The sequence below is a fragment of the Antennarius striatus genome, chromosome 22, assembly GCF_040054535.1.
Source record: "Antennarius striatus isolate MH-2024 chromosome 22, ASM4005453v1, whole genome shotgun sequence".
NCBI lineage: Eukaryota > Metazoa > Chordata > Actinopteri > Lophiiformes > Antennariidae > Antennarius > Antennarius striatus.
Genome location: NC_090797.1, coordinates 13,708,062 through 13,723,686, shown reverse-complemented (window position 1 = coordinate 13,723,686; position 15,625 = coordinate 13,708,062). Strand labels below are relative to the sequence as shown.

The following is a 15,625-nucleotide window of genomic DNA, read 5'->3' as shown; positions in this document are numbered from 1 at the left end:
TATCATCTTAAAATAGAATTTTCTATTAAAAAAAGTTTATCCTTATCTGAGTCACCTTCCTCTTGTGTAATCTTGATATTTTTGATAAAAAATAAAGCTTTGAGTTATCTTGATTGTATGTATCGATTATGTGTTTTTGTAGTTTAAGTACTATATATTTTTATGATTATCATTATTGCGAACAATAATATTACTAATAATAAAATAATAATATATACTATACAGCTGATACTGGCTTTATTAATATTATTAAATTAATATTGATATCAAGACATATTTCAATAACATATATTACCAAATGGATCACATGACAGAGGTGTGGGTGGTTTACAGCCTCATCAGTGCAGGTTATTTCCTGAACATGGAGGATAAAGATGTCACAGCACCTTTTCCTCCTAAATTGCCCACCGGCAAGTGAGTAAGTGGACTCCTCCCACTCACTATTTAAACCCACAATGTCAGCGGCGCTCAGCTTCACACAGGAGAATCTGATCTTGACCAAGTCGTTTGGATCCATAGAAAATAAACTCCTACAACTATAGAAAGATTCTGAGCTGTAATTCAAGAAGGTAAGGCTCGTTTTTACCTTTGCTATGCGCAGATCTGATAAAATATCAAAGTTTACAGAAGTGTTTAGATTAATAAATTAATACATTTCGGGTGCATTTTTTTTTTTTACATTTACAGTAAAATATCTTAATCTGGTGTAATATTTAATGAAGTGTCATAAGCAGAGGATCTGATCAAGTGCAGATTGATTTTGAACATGTTCCAGTTCACTGAAGGACATGAATGAATGCAGTGGGTGTGAATTCAGGAAGTTTTTATTGATTTTTGTTTCTTGGGTTAATTGATCATTTATTATTTTTCATGTCTCCAAAACTTTCCTCAGAAATCACCACTGCCAAGTTTGGATATCTGAACCAAGCACCAACTTTTTGGGGCCACTGACTCCTTTTATTCCTATCATCATCATCATTTAAAAAAAATAAAATAGTTTTTCTACTATTTTTTTTATTACTTTGTCCCCCCCCACCCTTGGGATTTCAACTTGGCCCAGTCAGTGGTCACCCCTCCTTTGCAGAAAGGGTGTAAAGTGAAGCCAGCCCGGAGATGCGGTCCCTTCTCCCGCTTACGGTGTATTGCATCAGCCTGGTTTCCCTCCAGCAGCTCCTGGCTCTGCCGGCAGAGGAGCGTCCCGACAGGAACAGGTAGGACATGTCCCGTCCCCCCCCCTCCCCAGCCTCGGCCCCGGCGTTATGAGGGACCGCTCCTCCTCTCTGATTGGATAAAAATGACTTTTAAACCCAAAACACACGCGCGTCTGACGCGCGTCTTTACGCATCTGGATATTAATAATTAATGGTCATTTTAACCGAACACTAAATCTTGTTGCTATGATAAACTGTCAATATCCTGTAATGACACAGGTAGGCTGCTGGAGATCGTGTTGAATATTTTAGTTTTTTTTTTTATTTAGTTCAAAACGCTTTTATGTACTGTATTAGGATTTTTTCCCATTCTAATATGGAACACAAAGCTGACTTGATCAAACTTAAGGCAGTTTTAATGCTGCGTTCCCTGATCGTGGTAAACTCCGGTGAAAATGGTCTTATCAATGCCCAATTATCATCGATAAAGACGCAGCGTGGCAATGACGAGTGAAGACGTGTTGGTCGTGTTTCCGTCACAGATCCCCACGGAGAACCTCGTGATTATCACGTCAAATCGGGTGAAAGAGGATCAATGTTCACCTATAAGATCAGGTCATTTTCACTCGATGTAAAACGTTACAATTTTCTGACAAACCTGAACTCAGCACTGATCTGTCAGGTTGAGCTTTGAATTATGTGTCTTTTTCCATTGTTTAAATGTAAGACTGAACACAAAGATGGTATAAATAACCTTAAAGGGCATGTTTTTAAGTTTTTCTTCAAGACAGTGTCGGTTTTTGCTATTTTAAGCCAGTAATTGTTGTCAATGTTTGCAGTTTTCAAGTAGAATAATTGTCTTTCAATGAGCAGACATTCAAGAGAACACAAATGTGACATTCTTAAAACTTATTATTTGAGATCACTACTATTTGCTGACTTTAAATTCAGTCGGCCAACACAGCTTCTGAAAGGCTGCATCCTTTAGCCTGAGTTAATAAATCAGAATTACTGTGTATAAAAGTGAAAGGATATTTGTTGTGTCGGGCAGATAAAGAAGACTGCAAGGTCAAAGGCTTGACACAATAAAAGACTTGAGCCTATCTCTCCTTGAGAGAAGCCGTGCTGGAGAGCATAAAAAGGCAAGCACAGTTTTTATATGACTCATTAAAACATCAGAAACCAAATGAAAATTCCTTTAATTTCTATTCTACTTTATAATAGGGCATCATCTTGTTCAGCTGCTCCTCCTCTTCTACTAAAGTGCGTTAAAGTTAAACGTGCTTATGCTAGACTCTAACACAACAAATCTGACCCGTATTAATGGAACCAATCCAAATGTTTGTCAGGATGACGGTTCTCTTTTCTTCTCCCTGCTATTTGTCATACGAGTAACTGTTCATAGAGGTTTGGTTTGGTTTGATCCGTCATTCTGTGTGAAAGGCTGTTATTAGTGAGGCAGGAAAACCAGTTTGTCTCCATGCATACTGGCCAGAAATACCAACATGGACTATTGTTATGCAATAATTGGCAGCTGTAATTTTCCATTCCTTCAGTGAGAGAGCTTTAATTCCATAAAACATGAAGTGAAAGCAAACAACCAGTTTGATTACTAACAGTCCAACGCAGACAGGAGAGCCTGCCATTGTGTCAGAGAGGCCTGCAGCTGAACCGATGGAGGGCAGTGAGGTTTGTGGATGAGTCGGTGTGTGACCGCCCTCTTCTGGGGGGGGTTTGGATGCACAGCTTGTGGGACAGAAGCAGCAGGTTGAAGTTGTTTTGAAGTTCCCTCTGACAAATGGAGCTCAAATACATTCCAATGGGGCAATTCTTAGACCTCTAAAACACATTTTTAACATTTTACCTTTAGTTGAGACATAACAGAGATACTGAGGAGTTGATAAACACCTAAAAAAAAAAAAAGCTATTCACGTGGAAATCTTAGTGAGTCAACCAAAGAATTTAAACATATTCATCAGATGCATAGACCACACGTAGTTCTGGACCTACAGAGGAGCAGAGGAGGGCTGTTAAAGAAAACATCAGGAAAAAAGATCAGCGGTGATGGTGCGAGTGTGACCAAATGGTGAACACCTGCTGCTGAGTCCGAAGTAAGATGATGAGGACGCTCCTCCGTGTTTTGGCCTTTCCATCGCTGCACCGTAATCCCCCATGATTACTTTCTCCGTCTCAAAGCGTCAAGGTCGTTACGTGGCTCCAGGAAACCGATGCAACAATAGGTTGGATTTATAAGTGAAAATATATTAGTGTAATTAAGATGTGCTATATCTCTTCAATGCTAGTTCATATGCTTTTATTCTTTTCCATTGGACATCACGTTTTGCTGACTTTGTTTCTCCTTTTGGCTGTTGATTCATTTTTTTTTTTCATTCATTTCCTTTATTAATCAAAACCAGATGCTTTGGAAAGACATTAGGTTTGGAGACGGATCCTAATCCAAAATTCTTTTGGCAGCTTTGTGTGTCATGAAGTTCCCCTTTTGTGTTGTAGCTGCTCCCAGTTTATACGAACATGATGAGAAGTCGCTTCTTCAGCTTCAGTCCCCACATTTAACATTCCCTCATCTCGCATAAATGTCCAGTCTGACCTTTATTAGGACAATAAATCCTCATTCTTTTCTTAACTGCACAGAGCACACCCCGTTCTGTTACCATCAGATAACAACATCGTGATAATAAAAGACATGACCGCACTCTTCTCTCCTGTTTGAGTCTGTCAGGCTCAGATATCTGTCATTCCTTCACTGTTCCATGTTTGTGTCCATGTTGTCCCCACGTCTCCTGATAAGGAGATGACAAAATCCCAAAGAGATACTTAAACAATACCGGCTTTTTCCAAACAAGGACACATTGCATATTCATGGGATCACATGCACCGCACAACCCTCTGTAGTCATGCAAAGCTGGGTATGTGGTGCAAATGCAAAGTCATGCTTTACCCCAAATTAAATTGTTAACCCAGTTTTGTAAGCATGGATTTGACCAGTGGAGCCTTCATGTGTTCAGACCATGATATTTATCTGAATCCCACTCACGTGGAGTGACCTCATGCCTCGCTGATGTCTGCTGGGCCGCTCTGTCTGTTGTCTTGACTAAACATGTTTTTCTGTCATGCTTACACCTTGTCAAGGAACAACAAGAACACAAATCAGAAGAACACAACTCAGAAAGCCACTTAAATCCTTCCTGGATGAGTCAAACTAACGCTGCCTCTGCTGTAAATCATCGCAGTAGAAGCCTCTTCTCATGACTCCTGTAATTTGCTGCATGTTGAAAACAAGAATTTAATCCTGGACTGTTCAGACACAGACGGTATAAAAATGGTTTCATGGGGTCAATCTGACCAGAACCAGGCTGAAGCTGAGGAGGAGCTGAGACCACACAGGCTAAGAATTCCACTGTGGATTAATGGCTAAGATCTAAATCCCACTTTCACATCCTTAAAGAGCAGGTCCCCCCCCCCCCTTACTGCTGCAAGGGCCTGAATTCTCATGTACAGTAGTACCCCATATGTACGGCATAAGAGGACTAGTTCAGTTGGAGAAATTGCTTTAGTGTCACTTGCATAAAGAAAATCACAACTAAGTGGAAGGAACTTCTAAAAACTCGACAACTGCACCTTAAATCCTGTGATGTAGGCAGACAATGCATAGTAAATTTGATCTATTAGTTGACAGCCCTTAGTACTTGAGGGTAAAGTAGAACATATTCATCAGGGTTAGGATTAGGATTAAGGGCTCCAGAGGGCATGGCAGCTGGAGCCTGCTATCAACATGGGGGAGCAGTTTGATTCTACACACCAGAGACAGCTACCCAACAAGGCCACAGAAAAGGATTAGCTTGTCCTTTTAGCAAACTGTAGAATTCTTAGAAATCATCTTTAGTCCAAAAGAATTTTTCTTCAGTTTGAAGCTGAAGCCGTGCAGGACATCAAAGACCTCAACACCACGAACGATCAGACGAAAGTGACTTGAATGTCTTTGAACGTCTGCCAGTCGCGGAGATTTCTGTTACTCTTAGACTCTTGAAAGCCAGACTCAGCTGTCAGGTGAGATCGGATGCAGCGGAGTGAAAGAAATTTTAACCGATGGAGGAAAAAGCACAGCAGTGGAAACACTTCTTGAGGGCAGTCGAGTGAAGCAGTTATAGGTCATCATGCATAGTTTACATCTTTATTATCAGCCAGTAGAATGTACGTTTTCAGATGTGCTTACGAACCCGTGGGCGTGGGGCGAATTGGAGATTAAACTGCAGACCTGCAAAACCTAATCCTGCATGAAGGTCATTGGTGTGAAATTTAAGTTAATGGGTATATATGTCCGGCTGCAAGAACAAATGCAAATGTATTAACGGCACCCTAGAAAGAGCCATGGACAGTAAGTTCATTTAAACTCATTTTTGTCACTAAGATTGTGATTGTTAATGCTTGATGCACCATTACAACACATCAAAACTGAAAAGGTGGCTATAGCCAAGGATATCAATTACAGTATTTTCTGCACTATAAGGCGCACCTTCAATTTTAAAAATGGTTTTCACATATAAGGTGCATTGGATTATAAGGTGCACTGTTGGTTTTTGAGAAAATTAAAGGCTTTTAGGCGTGACTTGATGCTGAAAATACTGTTTTTTTTTCATTGATGAAGGATGGGTGTCCCTTTAATCACTGGGCCGTGACGGGTTACACAAATGGAAGGGGAAATGTAGTCCACGGCCACCACTGCTGCCTTGTGACCCATTTAAATAGCTCACCAGTTAAAATTCCGCTTTCAGTCTGCAGACTCGGTGGGTGTAACTTGGTGATGTGGCATTATGACACACCAAGTCCTGTCTTTGGAAATAGAGCTTTGCCGCCGTCTGTGGTCTGGGTACCACAGACTGTCACTGATTCGCAGCAGTGAGCCAGAAACAGAGCCGACTTCACACTTTAGCACCGAACCCACCGCAGCATGGGCCGTATGAGACGTCTCAATCCCACCACAATGTGTGAGTGTGCATGGTGAAATAACATGAGTTAGTATTTCAATCATCAAAGACAATATTTATAGTAGAACAAATGTGGCTCCTGTCTTACAGAACTTGTCCCAAAGCTCATGAAATATTGTCCCTTTGACTGTATAAAGCAAAGGTCACATATATTTAACCTGACGTGTTGGGATCTCATTATATTTTTATGTATAACAAAGTCTTCTCATTACTTTCTGTATGACTTGGATGTGATGAATGACTGACTGCGTGGAGATGCTTCTATAAGGTGCTGTAGGGATGTGTGGAGAAGAGTGACTGTCTTTTTCAAATAATGAACAGATGGCCGGTTGGTCGGCGCCGTGTTTGTTGACCAGCCTGTACAAACTGGTTCACCGCTCTGCACAGTTTGTTCATCTTAACAGGTCATTTAATCTCATGTGTAATCTGATGGACTTTTTTGTGATATTTGAACAATACTGTACATAAAGGTCTTGTCTTCATAGAAACAACATCCGGAGTTGCTCCAAACAATTCACAGAAATCACTGTCAACAGTTCTAATACTCGCTATGAAAACTGTAATCTCAGAAAGAAAAGGAAAGATATCTGGTACTGGCACTGGATGATGTTAGAATCAGTTTCTTGTGATAGTAAGGAAAACTTCCTGTGTACAAATACTTGTGGTGGAGGTGGCTGATGATTCTGCTGACACTGATGCACATGACAGCAGTGTGAAAGACCTAGTGATACAAACACTAGTTCTTTTGCTTTAAATTGGCAATATTTGAAGCGACAGCTGCAAAATATTAATCAAGCTGTGTCACTGGATTGACTTGACCCACGATAGCAGGATATTAAGACAGTCTGGTATGAGAAATAACATATGGTCGTCTTTTTGTGCAAGTTCCAATGTTATTCCTCATTTCTTTGAAGCTCGGGTTGGATATTTTGGAAGCGTTCATGTAATTCTAGACGTTTGTAATGTCCAAATAGCTTTACTTAAATCAAAGTATCTGAAAACAAAAAAGACAACGTAGAGTCTGGTTTTTGCAGATTAATTCACCTCAGATGTTAACTAATCAAAAACTAATACAGCAGAGATTGTAATGTTTTATGGTTTTAGAGTTCTCCTCTTCATGGCTGGCTAGGATAAATCTCCCGTGGCTACCACTGAAACCCAGGTGGGCATTAAAATGTAGAGAAGTGCAGGTTTTGATTGTGTAATGTAATGAACACGGCTCACTGGAAGCACATGTTGTTTTAAGCAACGTATCCATTACTGCTATGTGGTGCATTACCAGATGAGCATGGTGTCCACACGAATGAATGACTGTTCAAAGAGCCAGGCGGTCAGATAGCAAACAAAATGACGTGGTTTCCCACAACTGCTGTGTACAGCTAATCGGATTTCTGCAGAATGACCTGTACATTAGTTGCTGCACAGTGTTTGCATTGCTGGCTAGTTCATGCATGAATCAAGTTGACCAATCAGAAACTTAATAAACTCTGTGGCAGATATCAATCACCATATTTTGCTGTTAGCACGCTAAAATTCTTTGCAAAGATGATGGATGTGGGAAAACGTCATTTGCTTGCTAAAATCGGAATAACATAGTTATGGTGAACCTGATAGCACGCTAAGTCTAGCGTTTAGCTCATAGCAATGCCCAAGTTCACAGCTGTCATTATGCACACAGAGCGCATGGAGCGGTTCAACAACATGATGCTAGACATGTGATATTAGCACAGCTACATGATACCATATCACAGATTCCCAGTTGGAAACCAATCTTCCCATCGCACCTCAGCACCGGTGAATCATTATAAGTCTAAGCGCTAGAAAGTACAGTCCTTCTCTGCTCTTCCTGTAAAATAATCTACATCCAATCCTGAACCTGAACACCTTTTGAAACACCTTTTGGATGTGGTTTGAAACTTGATGAATGAATAATAAAAATAATAATAAATAATAATTCCAGGACCTTTTTTTAAACTCTGGTCTTTTTTCTCTCTTCAGGTTGGACTTTTTCAACAGGCGTCCCAACCAGAAGGAAGATGAAACGTCTTCATCGGCAATCAAGACTGACATTGTCCGGTTCTTAGCGTCCAGCCAGTCTCCAAAGTGGCTTCCTGGTTTCCTGAGACCCCGACCGGCTTCAAGAGTGAGAAGACACTTACCGAGTCTGACTTGGGCACGCCCCACCGCTGCGTCGGAGATGACGAGGAGGGCACTGAGAGCTCGTCGCCATGCTCACGTGGGGTCGCGTGGCCACCACTACCCCCAGCATGCCCAGCTGATGAGAGTGGGCTGCGTACTGGGAACATGCCAAGTGCAGAACCTCAGTCATCGACTCTATCAGCTCATCGGTCAAAGTGGCCGAGAAGATTCGTCCCCCATCAATCCCAGAAGTCCCCATAGTTACGGATGAGATATATGACATCTTCAAACACCCAAAGCCAGTCTGTCTATATATCCATTTATTTATCTCTTGATGTGTTCGTGGTAGCCTTTGCTTTAGAGTTGTAGTCCACCTGCTTGTCTGCTTACAGTGACATTTATTCTTCTCGGTTGATAACTGACTGCGATGTGTCTCTAAGATGGATTTGATGGATTTGTAGACCCAGATTCATCTTTGACCCTCAACTTGTGTTCCAACATCATCCTGGGAACCTTTTGCCTTTTGGAGGGCATTCAGGTCTCATCAAAAGTCTTATGGTTCAAACGAAGCCAAGCTCACTCTCATGTCTTAAACCTGTTAATATAAGAACGAATCCTCGTCCTCAACATCATTCGAGGGCCTGGTCCTGTCTGCCGACCTACCCACTGGTCATCCTGCGGCTCATTGATCAACCCCTTAAGCCCCTGATGTGGATCATAACCTTCACTCAGACCAGGACTGTCGACAAGCCCAACATGTTCCCAAAGACCTTGTAAATGACCCAGTGAACCCTTTTTTTTGTGGAATTGTTTTTTTAATCGACATTGGAACACCAAGGTAATTTCACAACTACCTACACATTTTTTTTTTACGATTGCTTACATTCCTGATGTGTGTGTTCCAGGAGCACAGTTTACATTTCAAACCAGCCATGGCACTGAGTCAGGACTTAAAATTGCGTCTTGAAAATGAGAAAGAAGACTGTTAACATCCAGTGACATGTCTTATTTCACCAGTTGGCCAACACAGTAGGTGGACACATGAACCTGGAATCAGTGGATCAGGATTTCTTCACATCACCGCTGGTGTTTTCTCTGCAGGTGGCCAAAGGCTGAAATATTTATCCTGTCACATGATTCATGAGTTCCCCACAAGTCAGGACTTAGGTTTGACAGCAGTTTAATAAACTTGACGTAATTGCTTCAGTCATGTCTATTGCCACAGCAGCAGAAGGTGGGGGGGGGGGATCCAGACTCCACCCACAGTCTGTACAAAAATGATTCTTTTTCTTTTTCCCTTTTATCTTTTTATTTTTATTTACCATTAACAATTAACATTAATCTCCTTTGTTTGAACAATATAATGCCAGCGGGCCAATTCCTTACTGCAGCGTTGATGCAGGGAGATGTAGAAAAACTATTTTCATTGGAGTATTGAGGTGTTCACACACTCACACACCCGTCTTAATATTGTGACTCAAAACAGACGTTTTTGTCACATCATTTAGAAACATTGAGATTTTTTTTTATGTATAGTACAGTACATCTAACTGGAGGTCAGTCAGCAAATTATATTTTAAATACATTTATTATTATTATTGTTATTATTAATAATAATAATAATAATAATAATCATCATCATCATCATTTTGTAGAGGATTAACTGTAGAAATGCCAACTGTTTCTTAGCTTTTCTGTAGGCGACACTTGGAACTCTCTTGTTGAGGTGAAAGCTGTACTGCTGCATTGTGGGATTCTAATGAGACCGTAGTGACCAAAATGTTAGGTGCTGGAATGCCCATTGCATTTCACAAAATTGTTGAGCAGAAAATCAGCTCAAATCTGACCTTTAGGCCTTAAAATTTAAACTAAAATATGCAACTGTATCGATAAAACCCATGAACACAGTTCTGATCCATTATATCTACATGATTCTGAATTTCTATTTCCATATCGTATCCAGATATTAACGTGCAGGGAGGTTGTTTGAGTGTTATATTTATCCATTTTATGACTGTACGGTAGATCTTAAATGTATTAACTTACGTTATTTTGGGTATAATTTCACAAACATTCAAATTTGGTCGTCACAAAACAAAACAAAACGGCAGTTGATACTCACCAAATACCTGGCAATACTTGACAAATCACACAACTATAAAATCGTATTGTTTTATACCTTCTTTGTTGCTTTTTTGTGAATCTTTGTTTCTTTTGTTTTTTTTGTTTTTTGGTTCAATCCGTCAGCCCCATCCTGGCTCTCTTCTCTGTCCTGTCTTGAATCATGGGACGTCTGGGGAGTCAAGCTGATAATCGGTGGTTTCTTAACTCTAATCTGTTCAAAGGCTTGCTGAGGTGAAACACAAAATTCTCCCTGATGTATCTGAGCTCATCGATGTCTCATGACAGATCATTAAAAGGCTTTCCAAATGCTCTGGAACGTTGGTGGATCTCTCTGCTTTTCAACATCTACTTTTCCACAAGCACGACGTTGTGCGCGTGGCCCACTTTCTATACGTGGGCCTATCAGGACACTTATCTCCTGTGTTTGATCTGTGTTTCGGGCCGTTGTAGTGCCAACCGGTTTTTACGTAGTGTAGTTTTTTTTTGACGTCGGATGTTGCATCACGTAGAGTTGTGTGAGCAAACTGTGCACGACCGCTAATACCTCCCCGCAGAAACATCCAGAACCTTCACGGATCTCTATTGCAATGAGGAATGAGTGCAGAGTTGGAATGTTTCTGTTAGTTTTAGGTCCATTAGTTGCAGGTAGAGCTCAGTAGATTTGTCACATGATCTCCCTTAGGTCACAAGAACGCACTTTAACGCAGACACGCGTGTCAACAGTGTCTTGAATTTCACTCAAGATTATGAATTTGTGAAAATATGGATAATATTTCTGTTGTAAATGTTGCATTTGAGATTATTTGTGATTGTATTTGACGATGTGTACGTACACGCGCACACACACAAACTATTTAAACAAAGTTATGTATTTAAGTTATCTTTATGTTTTAATATTTGAATGTCACCAAAGACTATTTATCTTATTGTTTCCACTGTTCCATTAAATATATGATAGCAATAAAATGTTCTGACTGTAGTCTGAATGTTACTGATAATGTCCCTCACTCTGTAAAATAAAGAGCTGTACTGTAGTGTAATGGAGTATGGAGTATGATTTTAAAAGTGTGTGTGTGTGTGTGTAAGCATCCCAATATGACATGCATAACAGAAACATTACGATTTAAAGAAAAATGCTCCAAAATGTCCCAAATATATATAAATATTCATCAAACACTATGAAACATTTTGGTATAAAGTTTACAACAGCAGGATAATTCAACCATAATTAAATGTTAGGTTACAAACATCACACACACATTTTGTTAGATGCTTGCAGTAACCAGAGACACATTTTATAATGATATTTTTGTCCACAGTCATCATATCGACCCTTGCCGTTTTTAAATTGTTCAAACTCTTGAATATCATTCCTCATAAGGACATATTTATAAATCGATGCAGCTAAAATTCTGTTAAGGTTTACATTTTCGTAAAGACTCCAAACATCAGTGGTAGGTAGAGAGGAGGAGGAATGAGTGATGCTGAAAGAACCCCCTACGTCCAGTAAAGCATGGCGGTGGTGGATTGGGGGTGGTGGTGGTGGGGTCACTGATGCTCTGCAGCTGCTTTGGTTCTTTCGACACTGGAAACCTGCAGCATGCAGAGGGTTGGATGGATTTGATCAAGGATGAGGAAATCTTATAAGAAAAGGTGTCCATCCATGAGGATGCTGAAGCTGTCTGAACGTTTCTGAAAGATCACGAGTCCAAACGGACCTCAAAGTCTACCACGTCTTGGTTCCAGAAGATGTTCTGGATCATTCTAGATGCTTTTGCAGTAACCTGACATCACTTCATACAAAATGATGGGATATGAAGAAGGTGGATGCAGTAGGTAAACCATGAATATTCCAGACCTGGACACCTTTTTTTGCAGAGGAATGGGCTAAGATTCACCACGAATACAAGAGAAGCTGTCATTAAGGGCGGAATCATTTAAAGACTGCAGTCTGTAAAAGAAAAGACATATTTGGGTGGAACATAATGTCTGTGAGTGATTCAAACTGGATCTTCTGTGAGCTGCTAACCACAAACAAGTGGTAAATGGTAGAATTTGCTAATAAACGCCTAATGAGGAAAAAATGTTGCTACCTTTTCTGCGTTTGAACCCTAACTGTAGATTCCAGAATCATATTAAAGGCATTTCAGCTTACCCCTAAATCATTACAATATTTACAGAAACCTAAATATATAGTATAACTCAGAACCGTGTAAATAGTTACAGACTTCCCAATCTACTCCACCCTCATCGCTGTTTCTGCGCCCTTGATCAAATGACTGTGACCGAATGAGTCAATCATTACCAGTCACTGCGTGACAAAACACATGTGAGGGGGTCAGAGGTCAACGGTGAAGGAGACGCAGACAAACACGTCATCGAGACACAATCTGACGACAGTCACGCTGACGGTAGAGGTTACACGAATGGACAGAGTTAATGAGTGACAGGGGGGTGGGTGGGGGTGGGGGGTCGGTTAACATCAGGAACAGCTCACCTGAAAACAACAACGCCCACACGCGATCATGCTGATGGAAACTGGGTGGAACTAAAAAGTAATTTCTGGGTGAGCTGTTTGTATCCTGGTGAAGTAAAAACCTGTAATTTACCATATTTTTAAAGTTTGACACATGGAAACCAAACTCAAGCTACTTCTTTAGCATCAATTGTGACCATTTTTATTATTATTATGGTCTTGTGAGTCCCCATAGAAATGCAATTCTAAATGACTGACTCTACCCCAAACTGAGAGGATCAGTTTTGTCTTAAGGCCCCTCATAAAGGATCCGTTTTAAAAAATTATCTGCAAAAATAAAGAACGATCACTCTTTTCTCTTGTTTATATCTTATCCAGTGCTTCCCGGATATCACTTTTCTCTTATATTTTATCGCTATGTAAATATGAAATAGCCCAAATTCCAGCAGCGTGAACTACGTAATATCAGTTTGTCAGCTGCTGATGGATGTCAGCCAGTAGAAACTGTGTCACATACCAGAGGGAGAACTGGCCTTAAATCTGCAGGCTGACGGCTTAATGTGCATCTGTAGACCAGATAAATAACTAACATTCTCCATGTGGAAAAACGTAAACCGGAGGGACGATCAAAAGCACATCGCGTCCACACTGAAAACCTGAAGAGCTGGTCAGGTCGTAATTCATTTTAACAGCATCTAACCTTGTTTAAATTCACAGGAGAGTAGATCTGGATCACGTACCTTAGGAAAAAAAAAATACAGACACTCTCAACACAAACAGTAAAATGTTCCACAACATGCAATTAAATGCCAACCTACAGATACTTCATATGTTGGTGATTTATCTGGAACAACCTCGAGCTGGTATGGATTTGTGCTGTTTCCGTTCCTGTGGATGTAACTGAAGCTTAAATAGTGATGGAATATGGAAGAAGCCTTTTTTCAGACAAGTTCGAAACGTATTTGATCGTAGTCGTCTGGAGTCAGACATTTAGATGTTGTGTCTGCTGAAAACAGCTGCTTGAAATGGGACTTAATAAGAATTAGAGCTGATTGTCATAAAAGCAAATTAATAGGATAAGTAGGACGATTAAAGCCACCCAAAATGCAATAAGTGGGGTAATAGATCTCAACATGGTGCCCGTCGGTTTTCTTCTTTATTGATCAGATGGAAGACAAATTCATTCTGCTTCCTAAAAAGGATAACCAGTTAATGATTGGAAGGATATGGTCATGTGACCATGTTAGACAGGAAGCAGATACTGGCCCCACCTCATGTACCTGTCCACAGACTGGTCTGGATCTACATGGAACCCTACCACTGTCATAACATTTACATTCCAGCAAGCGAGGCTCGGGGTCAGGCTTTATGTAACTATCTGAGTCCAACACTGTATCTCTGGTAAATAATTGTGCACTGAAACATCCATGAAGTTTAAACGCACATGTGTGTACTTTTGACAGCGTTGGAATGCAGCAACTATTCAGACTGTTACTCACGAGAAGTGAAAGAGCAGATTCCATTGTGAGCCGCACCAATCACGCAACAATCCCAACCGACGTCATCGGCAGCAAAAAAAATGTAAAGTGTAAATATCTTTTTTGAACCGATCAGGCTGGAAGGTTCTGTTCCCTCCAGTCTGCACTCAGCTGGGCCAAACACATTTCCCATCATTCAACATGTTTTCTAGTTTCCTCCCACCTTCAAAAACATGACCTTGAGGTGGATTGCCTGGTTCCAATTTGTCCGGAGGTGTGCGTGAGTTGTTGTTCGTCTTTTGTGTGGTTCCACGATGCACAGATAACGTGTCCGGAGCAGCCCCCTGCCTCGTGCCTGCAAGTCTATTAGGACAGGCTCCAGCAACCCCCTTGACCCACAAAAGTGGAGGAAGCGGTACCGTCACATGGAGTTATATTCACAGATTTTGCACGAGTTGGTTTAGACATATTCAAATGGCAAAGTGACTGAATTGATAAATTACTTGTGTGCTTTCACAAACACTCATAATGTAATTTTGAAGACGTGTCTGACAACACCTTTGTTTGTTGAGTACATTAGACATTCTTCAATCATGACAATTATTGATTATTAACTATTTTTGATTATCACTATTTATTAGTGCTGTCTGGCGATTAAAAAAATTAATCTAATTAATTACAGGATTTGTAATTCATTAATCTAATTAATCGCATTTTAATCTCTTACCTGCTAAAGGCCCTCAAATAAAGAATTTTAATTCTAGGAAATGACAAAATTGTAGTGCTTGACTAATCAATAGAACACACCAAGGAGAGAAGCTTTTTCATGCTCCCATGGATGTCATGGTGGGACTACCGATGGCTGGGCGATCAGTCTTCAAGACGATTGCTCTACCGCTGAGCCCCTGCCACCCAGTAATGCCACCTTTGTTCTTTTGATAAATAAACCTTCTGCCCAAAGGTCCGAGTGGGCCTGCCTGGTTCTCCTGTGTCGCGTCCATCTCTGTCGTCAGTCACCCTGCTTTTCACTCGTGGCGCAGGTACGAGCGACGTCACTGCAGCCTACGGGTCCCTCAATGGGACAAATTTATAATGCTTGCGCATTGACTTGCCACTCAAGATTAATTGCGTTAATTTTTTTAACGCGTTAATATGCAGCGTAATTAATTAATCTAATAAACGCGTCAAAGTGAAGGCCGTACTATTTATGTTTATAGATTCTTGCATGGCATTGTATTTTATCTGAGTCAT

The 15,625-nt window shown here is 40.5% G+C and overlaps 1 protein-coding gene across 1 annotated transcript; it reads left to right on the top strand.

The window, feature by feature from the left end:
• Positions 1-481: 481 nt before the first annotated feature.
• Positions 482-12,492, top strand: adm2a (adrenomedullin 2a). Its single transcript, XM_068307463.1, has 3 exons — positions 482-569; positions 893-1,211; positions 8,156-12,492. Exons 2-3 carry the CDS (start codon positions 1,114-1,116, stop codon positions 8,565-8,567), a joined length of 510 nt encoding a protein of 169 aa, XP_068163564.1. The 5' UTR covers positions 482-569; positions 893-1,113; the 3' UTR covers positions 8,568-12,492.
• Positions 12,493-15,625: the final 3,133 nt, after the last annotated feature.

Coding starts and splice junctions, on each gene's coding strand:
- adm2a (XM_068307463.1), top strand. CDS start 1,114: ATGCGGTCCCTTCTCCCGCTTACGGTGTATTGCATCAGCCTGGTTTCC. Junction 1,212..8,155: donor GAGCGTCCCGACAGGAACAG/GTAGGACATGTC, acceptor TTCTCTCTTCAG/GTTGGACTTTTTCAACAGGC.